Source organism: Balaenoptera acutorostrata, chromosome 10, assembly GCF_949987535.1.
Source record: "Balaenoptera acutorostrata chromosome 10, mBalAcu1.1, whole genome shotgun sequence".
NCBI lineage: Eukaryota > Metazoa > Chordata > Mammalia > Artiodactyla > Balaenopteridae > Balaenoptera > Balaenoptera acutorostrata.
Genome location: NC_080073.1, coordinates 82,285,441 through 82,304,461, shown reverse-complemented (window position 1 = coordinate 82,304,461; position 19,021 = coordinate 82,285,441). Strand labels below are relative to the sequence as shown.

At 48.1% G+C, this 19,021-nt stretch overlaps 1 protein-coding gene across 2 annotated transcripts in view; it reads left to right on the top strand.

The window, feature by feature from the left end:
* Positions 1-16,990: 16,990 nt before the first annotated feature.
* Positions 16,991-19,021, top strand: part of TRAM2 (translocation associated membrane protein 2) — a 75,079-nt gene continuing 73,048 nt past the window's right edge. For both annotated transcript variants that reach the window (XM_007193874.2, XM_007193873.2), the window contains exon 1: positions 16,991-17,248. In XM_007193874.2, coding sequence (XP_007193936.1) covers positions 17,129-17,248 — 120 coding nt within the window. In that variant the 5' untranslated portion in view covers positions 16,991-17,128. The remainder of the gene's footprint in view (positions 17,249-19,021) is intronic.

The window sequence follows — 19,021 nt, the reverse complement described above, 5'->3', positions numbered from 1 at the left end:
CAGTACCGCTCTGGCTGTGGGTGTAGTCGGAGAGAGGACAGTTGCTCAAACCCAGTTGCCAGGACTGTTTTGAACTGGAAGCAGTCACAAGGCCCCACCCTGGCACTGGGCAGAGATCAGTTTTCACAGACCTTAGTTGGAGCCTTGGCTGTTCTTTGGTCTCCACCCTCAGCTAATTTTTATTTGTGTGGCCTTCTGTGTGAGTGGTGGAACTAAGGCATTCTCAGACACGGGAAAGGATGTTGAAGTCTGGCTACCAGCTCTATTCGGAGCTCATTAGTGGATGAGCATATTCTTTTTATCAGCATACCCACCACCATTCTAGAACCAACTGAAAGCAAAGCCTCGGACTAGACTCCAGCAGTGGCACGCTGCAGCCAGCTCTAACCACTTAGGAACCTAATTGTTAAGTTTCCAGGAAATTTGCAAGCCAATTGTTAAACACAACAGTTTTAAAGATTAAGTTATATAAAATTAAAATAGAAGCAACTGGATTTAAAACAAAGGTAATAAATGATCAAAACTCATTCACTTCCTAATGATTTTTACTACATTTTGCTGTTATCTGTGCTCTCTTTTTTAAAGCTATTAATTTTTTAAAATTTATTTATTTATTTATTTATTTTTGGCCGCGTTGGGTCTTTGTTGCTGCGCGCGGGCTTTCTCTAGTTGCAGCGAGCGGGGCTACTCTTCGTTGCGGTGCACGGGCTTCTCATTGCAGTGGCTTCTCTTGTTGCGGAGCACGGGCTCTAGGTGTGCGGGGTTCAGTAGTTGTGGCACACAGGCTCAGTAGTTGTGGCGCACGGGCTTAGTTGCTCCACGGCATGTGGGATCTTCCCGGACCAGGGTTCGAACCATGTCCCCTGCATTGGCAGGCAGATTCTTAACCACTGCGCCTCCAGGGAAGTCCCTATCTGTGCTCTTGAGGTTACTCACATCTGTTGTATATCTGTACGGTGGAAACATCCTATAACGCTGTGCACTGTTCACTCTTCCCAGCTCCTGGTTCAGTAAGGTCATATTGGGACATTGAAATCAGCCACTATGGGGTATTTACCCCATGGAAAACACTACAAATCAGGGCTCCCACCTTCGACCCCCAAGCCAGTTTTTGACCTTGACCTGCACACCGCTGACTCTGGGGGTCAATAAGGAATGACTCACTCCTTGCCCTCAGGGTGCTTATAATACATGGAAGGGGACAAGTCCTTCATGACTTGAGTTGGGCAGTGTCTTCTCTAAAATGTCAAACGGGGGAGTCAGAGGACATGGACACTGAAGTCAGGGAGACCTACATCAGCGTCCCAGTTCTGCCACTTGCTGGCCACATCCCCTTAAATAAGTTACCTAATGTTTTTGAATCATTTGCCAGATGGGAATAATAGCATCACAAGATGGTCGCGAGGATTTAATGGTGAAGATATGAGAGTGTTGAAAGAGCATTTCCAATTGAGGGACCAGCATGAAGGAACAGCGTAGAAGCAGGAAAGTGGAAGGACTATTCAGAGAATGACCAGCAGTCTAGGATGTTTGGATATTACGATACACCAGAAGCATCAAGGTGGGAAGAGCACAGGTAGGATGTGACCCTGGAAATGCAGGATTAACAGGGAGGAAAGAGCTGAGACTCCTTGGGGCAGGGCTGGGGAGACTGAGCCACTGGGAGGGCGGCCAGCAGTCCGGCCACCAAGTTTGAAGGATACAGCACGTTCAGGCATAATTCAGACAATCCTCTCAACCAGGAGGTGCAGTCTAGCAGGCAGCATCAGGGACTATGGGCAATCTGTTCCTGTAAGACTAATCCCCGGCCGTAACTGGAAATACAGGGTCCTCCTCCGGCCCTAAAGAGGGGGCCAGTAGGAGCTAGGTTAAATATGCTAGGTTGGTTCAGTGGCTCAACACTGTCATCAAAAGGCCAAGCACTCTCTTCTCACTCTGATATTCCCACTACTATTCTCTGTGTGTCAGCTTTTATTCTTGGTGTTGATGCCTAGTGTGGCACGATGGTTGCCGTAGCTCGTAGCCCCTCAATCAAAGGAGGTAAGAGTGCGGCAAGCCTCAGAATCGTTATATCAGGGAGCGAAATCTTTCCCCAAGCCCCAGCAGATTTCCCCTTGTATCTCATCAGCCAGAGTGAGTCACATGCAGTAAGCAGGCAGACAATGGCCTATAAAGACCCTCACACTCTTGTCCCCTGGAGCCCGTGAATTTCTTTTTTTTTTCTTTTAAAGTTACTCTTTTTTTTTCCCTTTTTTTTTTTTTTTAATATGAATGGCTGGAATTTATTTATTTATTTATTTATTTATTTATTTATTTATTTAGGCTGTGTTGGGTCTTCGTTTCTATGCAAGGGCTTTCTCCAGCTGTGGCAAGTGGGGGCCACTCCTCATCGCGGGCCCGTGAATTTCTTACCTTACATGACCACAGGGACTTTGTAGATTAAAGGTAGACTCTCTCTCTTTCTCTTTTTCGTTTTATTTATTTATTTATTTATTTATTTTTTGGCTGCTTTGGGTCTTCGTTGCTGCATGCGGGCTTTCTCTAGTTGCAGTGCGTGGGCTTCTCATTGTGGTGGCTTCCCTTGTTGTGGAGCACGGGCTCTAGGCGCGGGCTTTGGTAGTTGCAGCACACAGACTCAGTAGTTGTGGTTTGCGGGCTCTAGAGCGCAGGCTCAGTAGTTGTGGCGCATGGGCTTAGTTGCTCTGCAGCATGTGGGATCTTCCCGGACCAGGGATCAAACCCGTGTCCCCTGCATTGGCAGGCAGATTCTTAACCACTGTGCCACTAGGGAAGTCCCCCCTTTTTAAAAAATATTTATGTATTTATTTGGCTGTACAGGGTCTTAGTTGCAGCACATGGGATCTTCGTTGCAGCAGGCGGGATCTTTAGTTGCGGCATGCGGGCTCTTAGTTGCAGCATACGGGATCTAGTTCCCTGACCAGGGATTGAACCCGGGCCCCCTGCATTGGGAGTGCTGAGTCTTAACCACTGGACCACTGGGGAAGTCCCAAAGGTAGACTCTTGAGATGGGGAGTTCAACATAATCACATATGGGACTTCTCCGGTGGTCCAGTGGTTAGGACTCAAAGCTTCCACTGCCGGGGGCACAGGTTCAATCCCTGGTCGGGAAACTAAGATCCCGCAAGCTACGTGTAGTGGCCAAAAAAAAACCCCAACAAAACAAAAAAACAAACCATAATCACATAAACCCAGCTGAGTGACGGAGATGGCAGCATGAGGGGTATTTGTCGCTGGTTCTGAGAGTGAGGGGGCTATGTATAAGACCTGGAGAGAGGCCACTAGACACTAATAGAGGCCCCCTGCTGACAGCCAGCAACCTCACTCTTACAGGTGCAAGAAACTAAATTCTACCAATACCTAAAGAGCAAGGAAACCAATTCTTCCCTGGAGGCTCCAGAAGGGAACTCAGCCCTGCAGACACCTTGATTTTAGCTCAGTGAGATATGTACCCAACGTCTGTCTCACACAACCATAAGATAATAAATTTGTGTTGTTTTATGCTCATTTGTTACAGCAGCAATACTAAACTAATATACATGCCCATCCCTTAAGCCAGTAAAGGCAAAGGAGACTGAGATAACTATGCCTGGCTTAATCCAGTTGGGGATTTTCCCCTGGGACTGGGTGACAGGCCACGTTCCCTGAGGGTGCAGGCAACAGGTCCATAAAATCAGGAAGGAGTACCACAGCCAGGGTGGGGATCAAGTAAGCTCCAGGACAGACATGCCAGTGCTTTTCAGCCTCTGTTTTGATTGGTCTAGTCATTAAACATTTTAAGTATCACCAGTGGTTGCAACCAGAGGTCCATAAAGGCCCCCAGAAGTCACCCCCATTACACCAGGACCCAGGCCTGATTGGGGGAAAAAGATGCAGAGAATGGGCAAGCAGCTTCCCAGTCTCTGGCCAAGCTTCCAGAGCTCAACTCTGGAAAATGCTACTTACCATACTTCATCAAACCCGAGATGCCTTCATTTGTAAGCTACATCGTTATTCCATGAACCAACAAAAGAAAACAGTGCTGCCAGATAAACAACAACATGCCATCGATTGCATGATCAGTGTTAAATGAGTAAGATGTTAAAATGAGAAAAAGGGTGCATCTTAGAATCAACCAAATAGGATGCTACAAATCTGCCACCAACAGTAAGAGTTAATTCTTTTTTTTTTTAAAATGAGACCTCCCTATTTTTATTTATTTATTTTTAAATATTTATTTATTTATTTGTTTATTTTGGCTGCACTGGGTCTTCATTGAGGCGTGCAGTCTTTCTCTAGTTGTGGGGCACAGGCTCTAGAGCTCGCGGGCTCAATAGTTGGGGTGCATGGGCTTAGTTGCGCTATGTGAGATCTTAATTCCTTGACCAGGGATCAAACCCAGGCCCCCTGCATTGGGAGCATGGAGTCTTATCCGCTGGACCACCAGGGTAGTCCCAAGAGTTAACTCTTATGATGCTGCCAGCTCAGTCAAAATTGGCAGGGGTGGTACTTATGAGTTTCTAGGGAAGATGGAGGCCAAGGTGGGAGGGTGAGAGTGTGCTTATGGTGCTCCTTGAAGCCAAGACAAAGGATGCGGGCTTCCCTCTGTAGGCAATGGGCAGTCACTGAGGGGCTCCTGGCAGGAAGGAGGGGAGTAGGACATCTCTGGTCACACGGCCCCTAGTTTCCGAAACGGTATTTACAACTCCATCTCATAGCAGAGCATGAGAGACCATTCCCCTTTTGCCCAAGAGACTTGGCCTAGAGCAACCTCTAAGCTCACCTTTGACTAGCACTGGTCACCCCGGTACAAGTGAGGATGCATTCGAAGGATAGCTCTTTTTTAATAAGGAGCTTGGGTTTACCCATCCTGATGTGCACGGTCTGTGTGTCCTCTGAGTTATTAGGTGACTGACAAACCCTCTTTTCACCCACCCCAGGACGCTGGGGCCTGGAGGGGTAGGAGGGGTTGCACCAGGGGCCTGGTCTGGACAGAGGGAAACATTGCAGATGGAGCCCTGAGGGGTCACCGAGCATCACTTTTGCCACACACTCCATCCCTTTATCTGGGGTTGGCCCCGAATCCAGGAAGTTTGGAGATCTTTCTGAGTACCGTTATTTTATTTTAACTTTTTATTTTATATTGGAGTATAGTTGATTAACAATGTTGTGATAGTCTCAGGTGTACAGCAAAGTGATTCAGTCATACATATACATGTATGTATTCTTTTTCAAATTCTTTTCCCATTTAGGTTGTTAAATAATATTGAGCAGGGTCTTCCCTCGTGGGGCAGTGGTTGAGAATCCACCTGCCAATGCAGGGGACACGGGTTCGAGCCCTGGTCTGGGAAGATCCCACATGCCGCGGAGCAGCTGGGCCCGTGAGCCACAACTACTGAGCCTGCGCGTCTGGAGCCTGTGCTCCGCAACAAGAGAGGCCGCGATAGTGAGAGGCCCGCGCACCGCGATGAAGAGTGGTCCCCGCTTGCCACAACTAGAGAAAGCCCTCGCACAGAAACGAAGACCCAACACAGCCAAAAATAAATAAATAATTAATTAATTTAAAAAAAAAATATTGAGCAGAGTTCCCTGTGCTATACCTGACTACCTTTATAATTAGGAAAAAAAAAAAAAAATCACAGCATTACCACCTGAAAGTGCCCCAAGAAATCACCTCATTCTCTTAATTTTTCTGATTGGGAAAGAGTGCAGCTGGCCTGAGGTCACCCACCTGCAGAGTGGCAGAACCAGGCTGGAATCCAAATCTCCTGCCACCCCCAGGGCATGTCTGGAGAGGCGGGGATGGGGACAGGAGTGCCATCCCCAGGCACACCCTGCTCTGCCTCCTACTGGCCTGGGGCCTTGGGCCTGTTACTTAATATCTCTGGGCTTCTATTTCCTCCTATGCAAGTTGGGGCTACCAGCAGTACCTGTAGCCGAGGTTGTTGTGAGGATTAAGTTTAGAAGTTCGTGAGAGGGCAGAGACAATTGCCTGCCAGCTAGTAATTGCTCCACCCAGAGCGATTGCTGTTGCTGTTATTCTTCTGTGCTATCTCAGGCCGCCTCCATCACTTCACTCCTGCTATCAAACTGGAGGTCTGAACTTTGAGACTTTGGAACTGAGGCATCCGTGGAATTTGCTCCCCTTGCTAATCTGGCAAAGTCAACAAACCCTTTCCGTCCAACCTGACGGGAGCCTCTTGGAGATGTTAGGTCACGGCATGGAAGAGTTTGGTGTGAGGGCCCAGGGAGCTGGGTGGAGGGAGAGCGGGCAGCCCCACTGGGGGAAAGAGGAGGCTTTCCAGGGGCTGGGGGAGCCCAGCTGAGGGTGCAGGAACCAACAGGCGCTGGGTGGGGCACTTGGCATGTGAACGGAGTGTGGAAGGCCAGGAAGGGGGGTGTGATTGGGCCTTCACGCTAGAAAGGAAGGGGACTGGAGTCGATGAAAAGAAGCATTTTCTGTGGTGCTCAGGAAGGGCCTCTCACTGGGGATTTCCTACCCGAGGCCGCAGGCCTTGGCCGCCTTCCCGGGGAAGGTGGCGCTGGTCGTGAGGAGCTTGCACACTGCGAGGCTTCCGTCCAGGGACGGAGGGTGTCCACTCCTGTCTCTGGCGCTGCCGGGTTCCCTGCGCCTTGTTCAGCTGGGGACAAAAGGCTCTTTGCTTGAACCACACACTTCAGACGTCTCCGTGCAAGACAGGGACACCGAGGTCCAGGCGGAAGTGGAAGAGGGGACTGGAGACGATGAATCGTGGGGAGTAGGGGAGGTCAGGGCCTCGCGGGGCATGCCTCGGAGGCTGAGCAGAGGGGCTGTTTCCAAGGAACAGGCCTTGGCACGGGGTCTAGCGTGGCCCTAAGACTGCAGGCCAGCCCCAGACCACGGGTCACGCTGACGTGGCTGGTCCAAGGAGCTCGATGTGGTCTAAGGCGAAACCTCCTTGGAGAAAAGAATTTCAAAATTAAAAAAAAAAAAAAAGAAAGAAAGCACAATCAACTCCCTTTTTCTCTTTTTCCCACCCCCGGTCAAAAGTACTGTATCTGCTATTGAAATATCACATCTCAGAAGCAGCACCACTTTCTGACAGCATCTGCCAAGATTTCCGATGAGGCTGATGGAAACTCGTTCCATTTTCATGCTGTATAATGAGTAGACAGAGTCCTCGCACATCTGTTCAGGCGAGATAATGATGATATTATTACTAGAAGCATTGTGCTGCAAAGAGAATCTAGTTTTTCCCTCTCTCCTACCCCCTGCCTATGTCTAGCCTCACTTTCTTTCCACTCTTCTCTCTTTTCTGTCCTGTGTCTCTCTTCTCGTGTTTATTTTCTTGCTCTCACTCTTCCTCTTCTTTCTTTCTTTCCTCACCTCAGTGCCCCACCCAGCTCGTGGAAACCCAGGGGACAAAGTGAGGAATTCTTCTCCTGTGGAGGAGGGGCTGCTGAGAAGGCGCTGGGGCCAGGGGCTGGCTGCCGAGATCAGGGGAGAGGGGTCCTGGTGCCTCCTGCGCTGGAGGGCCCTCTCCCACTCCTCAGCAAGAGCCCTGCTGCCCAGTCAGAGAAACCTCTGGGCTTGCCCTGTGCCCAACCTCATCAGCAAAGAATCAAGCGAGACGGCAATGTGACCAGCTCACTCCTGCCAAAGAGACAACAGATGGAAAGGGCTTAATGTGTTTAGCATCCAGGAATATTTTGCATCATAACTGGACACTTTCTGGATACATAACTGATTTACAAAGGGATGAAATTTTCACGTTGGAATATAATAACAAAAAATCAGAATGTGGGGGTGAGTATCAGGGTCAGGGGGAGACTTCCTAGTGTTTCTCAAATCATTCATTCATTCATTCATTCTTGTCAACAGTCTCTCAGCACCTATTAGGCAGTAGGGAATGAGCTGGTTGCTAAGGCACACAGATGGAAAGCTATGGTCCCCGTCTCTCAGGGCCTTAAATCTACCCCACGGCTAAGTTCTACCCAACCTAAATATATCTTTGTTCTTGAACATGCCTCCTGTGTGGAAGCAGAATCCCCTTGGGGCCCCTTCACTATGGAATTACCTTGGGCACCAATATAAAGATGGAGTGGTATGAATTCCCTCACGTTGATCCATTAATCCATCCGTCCATCTACTCATCTACCTACCCATCCAACCATACACCCTTCCACCCATCCATCCATCCATCTACCCACCCTTCCACTCATCCATCCTCCTTCCAAGCATGCAATAGGAGGTCAATTAACAGCTCAGTGAGGAGCGGGGCACCCCTAAACCATTATTGTGGTTGGGAGCTGGGCAAAGACACACCCAGTAGTTGCATGTAGTGTTCATGATTGACAACTTGCAAGTGAATGGTTCCTGAATCCTGGGCTGTGATATGAGAAAGAGAGATGGGATGAATTTCAAGGACTGATTACAAAGGTTCACAGGGAGCTGCTTAAATTTAATCAAAACAGTGTCTACCTTTCTCCCCAGACTGGGTGAGAGCTGCTCGGGGAAGGCAGAGGCTCATGTAAACTGTCCTTCCACAGAGTTCTTGCTATTGAGCTTTTCCTCACTGTGATGCCCACTGCATCACAGAGGTGCCATTCGGATAGTTCTTGCTTTCTTCTTAAACAAACTAAGGATAAGTTCCCCAGAGAGTTTCCATTGAAAGGTGCCCCCCAAATTGGAGAACTCGGTGGAAATCAAGATCTGAAATCATTCCTTTGCTCCCCAAATGTTGTATTCCAGTATTTTCCTGGTTGCAGGAATTCTGACTGAAATGTACTCATTTCTTTTTTTTTTTTTTTTTTTTTGGCCCAGCCGTGCAGCATGTGGGACCTTAGTTCCCCAACCAGGGATCAAACCCACGCCCCCTGCATTGGAAGCACGGAGTCTTAACCACTGCATCGCCAGGGAAGTCCCCTGAAATGTACTCATTTCTAATGTTAATTTGAGTTGTGTCTCTTTTTAAAAATGCCCCCCACTTCCCTTCTGAATGTCAGGTGGCACACTCATTAGTCGTCTGGAATAAGTCTGTCTCCAGCTGAATGAGACTTGGAAAGAGGAAATAGGGGGCAGTGGTTAGAGCCCTGAGTGGTCAGGAGTCCTGGTTCCCATGTCTTACTCTGCCACTGAGTCACTAGCTGCCACCGGACAAGCGACTTGGTTTTTCTGAGTTATTGCCTAACTGCTGAAGGTGAGTGAGTGTGGGATGCAGGCATTTTGTACTCTGTCTTACTGTTTTAAATTTTAAACACAAATAAGAGCTGCCAGTGGTCACAAAGAATGACAGAATTAAAGTAACAAGTTCTGTTTCTTCATCTATAAAATCACTGTTATCATTGTTTGTTTCCAATTTGTGGTTCAAACCCAAGCTTCTGTCACACTGGAGACCTGGCTGTGCCGGAAACGAGCTAGGCTGATTCCAGATGGGTATGAACTTACTGGAAACAAATATGTGCATCTGCGACCCTGTATATTAGGAGTCGGCTGTATATATGAGAGTTACTAGAATTAACTTTCATGTAGGATGCAATGTTTATTAAAAGATAAATAGTAAAAATGGGCAAGGTCGAAATTTACATACATATTATTAAAACTCAACAGCAACAACAATTGTTTAGAATTTAGACCAAAAGATTTGGGGAAGTATTTTTACCTCTAACATTGTTTAGAATTGCCATGGTGGTAATTAAAAAACAAAGAATTTTTAGTCACTTTTGTCATTTAAAATTTGTTTCTCACTTTGAAATAATTTTAGATTTACGTGAGAGTTGCAAAAATATTATGGAGAGTCCTCATAAACCTTTCACTCAGCTTATGTAACCATGGTACATTTTTCAAAACACAGAAATTAACATTGGTACAATACTATTAACCAAACTACAGACTTTGTTTGGATTTCAGCAGTGTTTTCACTAATGTCCTTTTTCTGTTCCAGGGTTAAATCCAGGATACCACATTGCCTTTAGAGGTTTATCATTGTTTTAAAATTCTTTATAGATCATGCAATGCCTTCATGCGTGCCCCCAGGGCTGACTGCTTCCACTGCCCTGACCTTAGTATACCACTGATTCCAATAAACCACTGTGGTATCAGAGGCAAGAATGTTGTGCCTGATATAATATGCTGGACCGTCGGAGCACCAACACTACCCTTTGTCAAGCTGGAGCTCCATCAGCGAGACACTTCAACAGTGACTGGTAGGTGTGTGACATTTGCAAAGTTCATGTGTCTACTGTACGGAAACCAGAAAGCAAGACTCATTTTGGGTAAGAGTGCCATGAGCCCCGTGAAGAAAAGAGGTGAAAATATATAGAGTAAGAAGCCCTGACAAAAATTATGGTGCAGATGCTTCTGGATGCCTGCTCCATACTAGTTCCCCACTTTTTTCTTGCCAGGATCTAGTCAGGATCTTCAAAGGAGGCTGAAAGTCTCCTCATCTCCTCTGAGGATGCCTTCCTGGTGAGGTTAATCTAATCATGTCAGTTCCACTCACCTTGCCAATGACTGGTTTAGGAATGGGCATGTGATGCATTTCTGGCCAATGAGGCATGAGGGGAAAGTCCGAGATTTCTGGGAAAGTTTTCTTCACTCTGCAAAATGCCCCCCTCTTTCTTTTCTGAATTTTGGGTCTTGTCATATGAAAGATAGAATGCTTGGAGCTGTTGCAGCCCCTTTGTAACCATGAGGGACAAGTCTGAGACAAAAGCAAACACAGAGTGGCAAAGTGGCAGGACAGTGAGACTCCAGGTTTGGATGAATCACTTACCCCTGGGAATGAACTAACTCAGGACTTCTTGTTATATGAGAAAAGACATTTTCCATTTCCTGGGGTTAGTGGTCACACTTATACCGGCCATGGCAACATCATCTCTCTTTCAATCATTTATTCACTAAAACAACACTTGGTGAGAGCACACCACGTGCGATTATTGTGTTTGGTGCTGATGGAATATGAGAGCGAATGGCTAGATTCCTGCCCTAAAAGGTGACACCATCCAAAGGGGGTGTAAAACTCATAGACAAATCCACTGACTGCAGGAGAACTTGCTGCTACCTGAGAGGTGTGCACAGGTGCTATGTGACACCTCCAGCCTAAGTGCCCTGAAGACAGCTTTGTGAAGGAAGAGGTACACACCCTTTATCTTCAAGGATAGTTACCTTATAGGCAAAGGGACATAGCACAAGGGCCTTGTGAGGGGAACAAAGACACAGAGGTTGGAAACCATAGGGTCTGTTCTGGAAAGAGGGGCTACTCCAATTTAGTTAAGCATTGGTGTTTCAGAATTATCAGCTGCCACGATGGGACAGGTGGGGAGAGACAGATGGTGCTTACCTGATCAGTGCCATGCTCTAGGAAGCCTGAAAGGCTCCAGTTTGGGTGGGCAGAGGGGACCCTGTGCTGATCTCTAGTCTGAGTCCTGTTTCAGCTACTTGCTAATTATGTGGCCCTTGGTCTTTCATGTGTCTCAGAACAGCTATAAGAAGGGGTTGGTAATCACTGTCTTTCCTCCCTCACAGGGCAACTGTAAAGTACAATATAAACATGAAAGGTTATTATCTCCTCCACGTCCAGACCTAACTATATATTCACCCATCTTAGGTTGTTGCCCCAGCCTCAGAGGAGTTTCCCTTCTTCCTCCTGTCGCTGGAGTGACCCTCATGCCTCCTCCTTGGTTTCATCCACGATCTCCCATATTTCTAGTATTTTAAGTATTTCCCTCTCTCTCTCCTGAGTGTTTTTTCTCTGTCTCCAAATATGCTCTGATCTTAAAAAATAAAGATCCTTCCTTGGATCTTCTGTATCTCCTAAGACACCATCCACTTCCCTTTTTCTCACCAAACTTCTTAAAATAATAGACTATTTTCTTACCTTTTCTCATCTTCCACCCACTGTTAACGATGCCTCCTCCAATGTCCAATTAAGAGTGGGCCCTCAGAACTCTCCTACACTGTTGGTGGGAATGTAAATTGGTACAGCCACTGTGGAGAACAGTATGGAGGTTCCTTAAAAAGCTAGAAATAGAGTTACCATATGATCCAGCAATCCCACTCCTGGGCATATATCTGGAGAAAAACATAGTTCGAAAGGATACATGCACCCCAATGTTCATTGCAGCGCTGTCTACAATAGCCAAGACATGGAAGCAGCCTAAATGTCCATCGACAGATGAATGGATAAAGAAGATGTTGTATATACACACAATGGAATATTACTCAGTCATAAAAAAAGAATGAAATCATGCCACTTGCGGCAACATGAATGGACCCAGAGATTATCATACTGAGTGAAGTAAGTCAGACAGAGAAAGACAAATATCATATAATATCACTTATATGTGGAATCTAAAAAAATGATACAAAGGAACTTCTTTACAAAACAGAAATAGACTCACAGACATAGAAAACAAACTTACGGTTACTGAAGGGGAAAGGGAGAGCAGGGATGTATTAGGGATGTGGGATTAACAGATACATGCTACTATATATAAAATAGATAAAAAACAAGGCCCTACTGTATGGGACAGGGAACTATATTCAATGTCTTGTAATAACCTATGATGGAAAAGAATCTGAAAAAGTATATATGTATATATATATAACTGAATCACTTTGCTGTATACCTGAAACATTGTAAATCAGCTATACTTCAATTTAAAAAAATTTTTTTAAAAAGAGTGGGCCTCAAAGGCCATAATGCCAGCACCTAGGGGCTTCATCCTCTTATCCTGCCTGGTTTATTCACCTGCCCTGGTGAAATGCTTGCGTTACGGCTTCCTCAACCCGCCCCCCTTTCCTTTTCCTTCTCCCCCCTTCTCGGGGTTGGGGATCCCTCTGATTCTGCTGACCTCGGGCTTTTCCTCACTCAGCACACTCTCCTGGGAACACTTAGTTAACCTCATGGCTTCCACAGTCCCCTTGCAGATGAAGCACAAATACCTTTAATTCTGACTTTCTCTCCCTTAATCCAATCCAATGGTTTCCAACTGACCTGTCAAAGCATTGATGTGAACATCCTGAGACTCCTCAGGCTCAGCTTGTGCAAAGCTGAGGCCAGCTTCTCCTCGCTTATGACTGTTCTTTCTCTGTTGTTCCATATACATGTTTTAAAAAAAAAATTAATTTATTTATTTATTTTTGGCTGTGTTGGGTCTTCATTGCTGCATGTGAGCTTTTTCTAGTTGTGGAGAGCAGAGGCTACCCTTTGTGTGGTGCGCAGGCTTCTCATTGCGGTGGCTTCTCTTGTTGTGGAGCATGGACTCTAGGCACGTGGGCTTCAGTAGTTGTGGCTTGCGGGCTATAGAGCGCAGGCTCAGTACTTGTGGCACGTGGGCTTAGTTGCTCCGTGGCATGTGGGATCTTCCCAGACCAGGGCTGGAACCCGTGTCCCCTGCATTGGCAGGCAGATTCTTAACCTCTGTGCCATCAGGGAAGTCCCTATATATGTTTTTTAATGGTCCCATCATCATTTATGTCATCGTAGCCTAAAGTTTTGACTCCTCCAACTCCTATACATCATATATGAAAGCAATCACCAAATCCAATTAATTAACCCGTGCAATGTCCCTGAAATAATTCACCTCTCTTTTATTCTTATCGCCACTATTCTTTGAGAAGGGTTTTGTTTTGTTTTGTTTTGTTTTTAACTGGGCTGTTCTAATAGTTTCTCAAGTGGTCTTCCTGATACCACTCTTTTTAAATCAAAACAATCTTTCATATTCCTGATGGTTCTCTCTTTAAAGACAGATTTGGTCATGCTTAAAAAATTCCCATTGTTTGCAGAATAAAGTCACAATTCTTTAAAAAAATTTTTTTCAGCTTTATCGAGGTATAATTGACAAATAAAATTGTAAGGTATTTATGATACACTGAAAGTCACAATTCTTTATCATGGCATTTGAAACCTGTTACAACCTAGCTCCATCTTAAGCCTCCAAAATTCATCTCCCACCCTGCTCCTGCATTCTCTATCAGCAAGATCCTACCAGATAAAGGTCCAGCCCAAATATCTTCTTCCCAATACCCCAGACAGAATTAAGTTACCTCTTCTTTGCACTCATAGGGTATGTATTTCAAGTTGTTCTTAGAGTCACCATCATCACACTGAATTGTAATGATGTCTCTGTCTCTTCTAATAGATTGTAAGCTCCAGCATACCTCTTGCTGCATAACCAGTGACAACAAGATTCAGTGACTTAAAACAGCAGATATTTATTATCTCACAGCTGCTGTGTGTCAGGAATTTGGGAGTGGCTACCTGGCTGGTTCTGGCTAGGGGGTCTCTCATGAGGTTGCAGTCAAGAGGTCAGCCAGGGCTGTGGTCATCTGAAAGCTTGACCGGGGCTGGAGGATCTGCTTCCAAAATGGCTCATGCAGAAGCCCGGCAAGTTAGCACTGGTTGTTGGCTGGAGGTCCTGGTTCCTGTCCATGTGGACCTCTCCCTATAGCTGCTTGAGTATCCTCACAACATGGCAACCCACTTTCCCCAGAGCAAGTGATCAAGACGAGAGAAAGGAGAAAAACAAAATGCCTTTATGACCTAGTCTTGGAAGTCACACACCATCACTTATTCTATTTGTTAAAAGTGAGCCACTAAATCCAGCCCATGCTCAAGGGGAAGAGGGGGATTAATTGCTATCTCTTGAAGGGAGGAATATCAAAGAACTTGAGGACATATTTTAAAACCACCAACAGGGGTTGTCCTATCTTTCTGTCTTCAGTAACTAGCACAGCATCTGGCACTTAGTAGGTGCTCAGTAGATGTTTCTAATGGAAAGATGTGTTGAAGGGGGGAGATACTGGAGGCAGTGTAACCATGGGTAATTTGTGTGGGCCCCGTGAAGAGTGGTGGAGGTGAGAGTTGGTGGGAGAGACTCTGAGGTAAGAATTCATGGGACTCCATGACCGATTGCATGAGAGGGGTCGGGAAGAGATCCATTTGGGGTTGAAGGTCTTGAAGCTAGGACTTAAGAGATGGTTGTGATGGCTGAAGTAGGCATCTAGGACTTCCTCCTTGGGGTTTCAAGGTAATGAAATATTAAATCATACAGCTAAGAACCCCATGTCTAGTTGTTCAATTATATTTGGAAGGGTCTGGAGCTGGCGGTCATCAGTATGAGCCCTAAGTCATCCCCTTTATTTCATGTTTCTCATTTATAAATGTGGAGGTTCTAGTACCTAACTATGTCCCAGGACTTTCCAACTAAACTCTTAATGTTAAGGGGATAGCAACATCCCACCTTTGCAAGAAATTCCCACCACCACATCCTCTACAAATGGTCATGTGGAAACACAAGGGAACTATTAGGTTGAACCATCTGAAATGCTGGTATTCTGGTTTTGACCTATAAAGAAATCAGTTTCATAGGGTTCAACCTAATAGATATGGCTGCAGTTTGAAGATTTGAACACCTTTTCACAGATGGAAAATTGAGATGTTCCAGAGTTCTGGATCTTTCTATTCCTCACGAGATTAAGGTCCAACTTTAAGAAAGGTCAGTCTTGAAGTTAAATTAGCTTTAGTCCGATATAGGCATTACTTTCTCATTTCCTTATGTCAGATAAAGGAATTAAAGACCAAAGACTAAATACTGGAGTCAAGAAACTTAAGATGGAAAATTTATCTCGGAACTCCAGATAAGTCCAGACTCAATCACATTTCATACTGTGCCATTTCTAAGAAATTGTATTTACTTAGAAGTGAAATAGCTGTGGACCTAATAAAAAAGGGACTAGGAATTAAATAGTTTTTTTCTCATTTTGTATTTTTGTACCTCTGGAAAGTGATTAGTTGACTCCATTACTGGTAGGAATAAATCCAATATTTGCCAATTTAATTTATGAAAAATACCTTTTGTCCTGCATGAGTACTTTTATATATTTTTTTAAATTTATTTATTTTAGGCTGCATCGGGTCTTCGTCGCTGTGCACGGGCTTTCTCCAGTTGCGGAGAACGGGGGCCACTCTTCGTTCCGGCACTCGGGCCCCTCATTGCGGTGCCTTCTCTTGTTGCGGAGCACAGGCTCCAGGCTCCCGGGCTTCAGTAGTTGTGGCTCGGGAGCTCCAGAGTGCAGGCTCAGCAGCCGTGGCACACGGGCCCAGGGCCCAGCTGTTCCGCGGGATCTTCTGGAACCAGGGCTCGAACCTGCGTCCCCTGAATTGGCAGGCGGATTCTCAACCACTGCACCACCAGGGAAGCCCTCCATAAGTACTTAAAAAACTTAAACAGAAACTTTCGATGAGAAAGTTCTTTTCTTCTTCAGTGTTTATTCTTCCACTTTTTCAGATCAATTAATATCGAAGGTAGACTTTGGGTAAAAAGTGTAAAACTAATTTATAGTAGCACAAAGTTCATAAAAGTTAAGAGAGCACAACTGCACGGATCCATCCATTCCCGCCCATTGCAAAGCAAGCTCCCCAAGGGCAGGGTCTTTGCTGCATATTCCTAGCAATCTGAACCGTGCCTAACCCTCTCTAGCTCTCAGTGAATACTTGGTTAACCGTCCATTCATTATCATCCGTGCAGGCCGCTGTGGCCAACGAGGATGCCGGCCCGCACCGAACCTGCGCTGCTCTCAGCCCCCCAGGGCCACAGCCCGCACCTCCGGAAGCAGCGAGCTGAGCTGCCCACCCCGCGGCCTCCGCGGCCCTTCCCTTCCCGCGGAGGAAGGAGCGCCCGCCGAGGAGTGGGAAACCCGGGCCCACTTCCTGTCCGGGCAGGGCCGTGAGTCCTTGCGCCCCTCTGCCGGCTCCCGGCCGGGAGAACGCGGCGGGGCGCGAGCCCCGGGCAAGGGGAACCCAGCCTGGCGCACCGCCCTCCGGCCCCGCCCCGGCCCTAGCCCCGCCCCCTCGCGTCCCCGGCGGCGAAAGGGTTAAACGCGCGGGGGGCGGGGCCCGAGTGAGCCAGGCGCACTGAGTGCGGGCCGCGGGCGGCGAAAGGGCTGCGCCGGGGGCGGTCCCGGACGGCGGGGGCGGGGGCGGGCGGAGGAAGGGGGCGGGCCCCAGAAGTTGTTGGGCGCTGGGCCGGCGGCGGGAGGGCTAGAGGGCGGCGGGCCGGCGGGCGGAGTGGGCCTGGGCTCGAGAAGTTTGCGCGGCGGCTGGTGAGCGCCGGGTGCGGGCCCCGCCGGCCGTGCGCGCCCGCTGCCATGGCTTTCCGCCGGAGGACGAAAAGTTACCCGCTCTTCAGCCAGGAGTTCGTCATCCACAACCATGCGGACATCGGCTTCTGCCTGGTGCTCTGCGTCCTCATCGGGCTTATGTTCGAGGTGAGCGACAGCGGGGCGGGGAGCGCCCCTCTCACGCGCCGCCCGGCGTCCCCCTGCGCGTCTCCGGGGTCCGCGTCTGCGCCCGGTCGCCCGGCCGCCGTGTCGGTCCCCCGCACCCCCGGCTTTGTGCACTGTGCGCCCCTCGGCCTCCTAGTCAGCCCAGACACCGCCGCCAGCTCCGCGCCGTGCCCGCCTGCCCTGCCGCCCTTTGGGGCACCTACCGTACCCTGCAGCTCTCCCTGCAGCCCCGAATCCTCAGCCTGGCCTCGAACCAACCGCAGAGCTGCCACCCGGCCCGCCCAGCGCGGGTTCCTTTCTGGTGTCCGGGAGCCAAGCCCGGAGACTCCCAGACCCGCAGTCATTGCACAACTCCCCTTCCCAAGCCGTGGCTGCTAGCTCCTCTGGGCTTTTCCAGTGGGAGGGACCCCGGCCCTTTTCCTCCTCCCACTTGATTTTCGGGGTCTTTTGCATCCTCCGCTCTGGGCCAGACTCGGGGTGTTCACGTGTGGCCCTGGCCCCATCCCAGCAGTGCACTTTTGCCGTCCTCCCGCCACCCTCCCCACCCCCCTTTTTTTTTTTTTTTGCTCTTGCCCAAAAGGCCAGTTTTCATAAACCCTGTTTCACTCTGTGAACTGTTCCTTCAGATCCGTCTGTGGTGGACCCAGAGCTTCTCCTGTGACAGGAGCAAGGCGTGGGCCAGGGATACCCTCTGCTTTTAGGGGAAAGGTGATTCTCTCAAAGCTATTCGGGTAGGGGGAGACGACGGGGACCTGCTCAGGACAGCTGGGGCAGGCCTCATAGAGCAGGGAGTTTTAGTAAGCCCGAATGGGGTCAGAATCCAAGGGGGCTGATGGGAAGGATTCCCTACTCCCAACAGCCATAAAAATGTGATATTCACAAGTGGGGAGAACTGGCAAACGCTGGGTATAGGACTTGCTGTGGTCTGTCTTGTCTCAAGGGTCAGATACGTGAGTGACACTTCGTCGGCAGCTTATCTGCATTCTCAGGAATGGGTTAGGAAGCTGTAACTCTATAAATTGCCTTGAAGATGGAAGATTCCTGGCGTGGCTAATTTCCTCTTCCGTGTCCCTCTGTCTCTGGGTTCCCTATCTCCTCTCTAAGGATGACAAGGGCCCTGCTTGGTCAGTGAAGCTGCCCTCAACCTGGGGACATTCTTGTGGTGGCCAAGTCAGCGTTGGATGTCTGCATGTGTCCTTGGCTGGGCTTCAGGGTCTGCAGGCCTCCTTTACTCCTTCCACCCACCCCGACAGCTCTCGTGATGTATCGGCGGCGAGGGCTTTGTCAAGCCAGGGTGGTCCCCGTGTCACGGTCCCTGCTCTGTCACTAATCTGACGAAATAAAAAACAGATGCAGCCTCAGTTTCCCTATCATTACAGATTAGTAAAACCTGTCTTCCTCACAGGGTTATTGTGAGGTTTAACTGAGATCATGTGAGCAGCAAAAGCCATAACAGGTTCTACCAATGTGAAAGCAGGTCGTTTGCTCCTGAAACCCTGTTATTGTTGATCGTAATAGCTTAGCGGGATAGGAGAAAATTTGTTTGGTCCAGCCAGGGCTCTCAGTATCTCCTTGCTGTCCTCCATTCTAAGAGGCCTCCCAGTGCCTTGTCACCAGACTTGGAGGGTGTGGTTGGAAAGACACACATGACAGCTGTAGCCCTCACAGCCAGCGACGTCTCTTGCATAGCCTGGTGGGTCTCTCTGCTGTGTCTCTGGCATTCGTTAAGGATGGTGGCTCTACCTGCTTTTACTT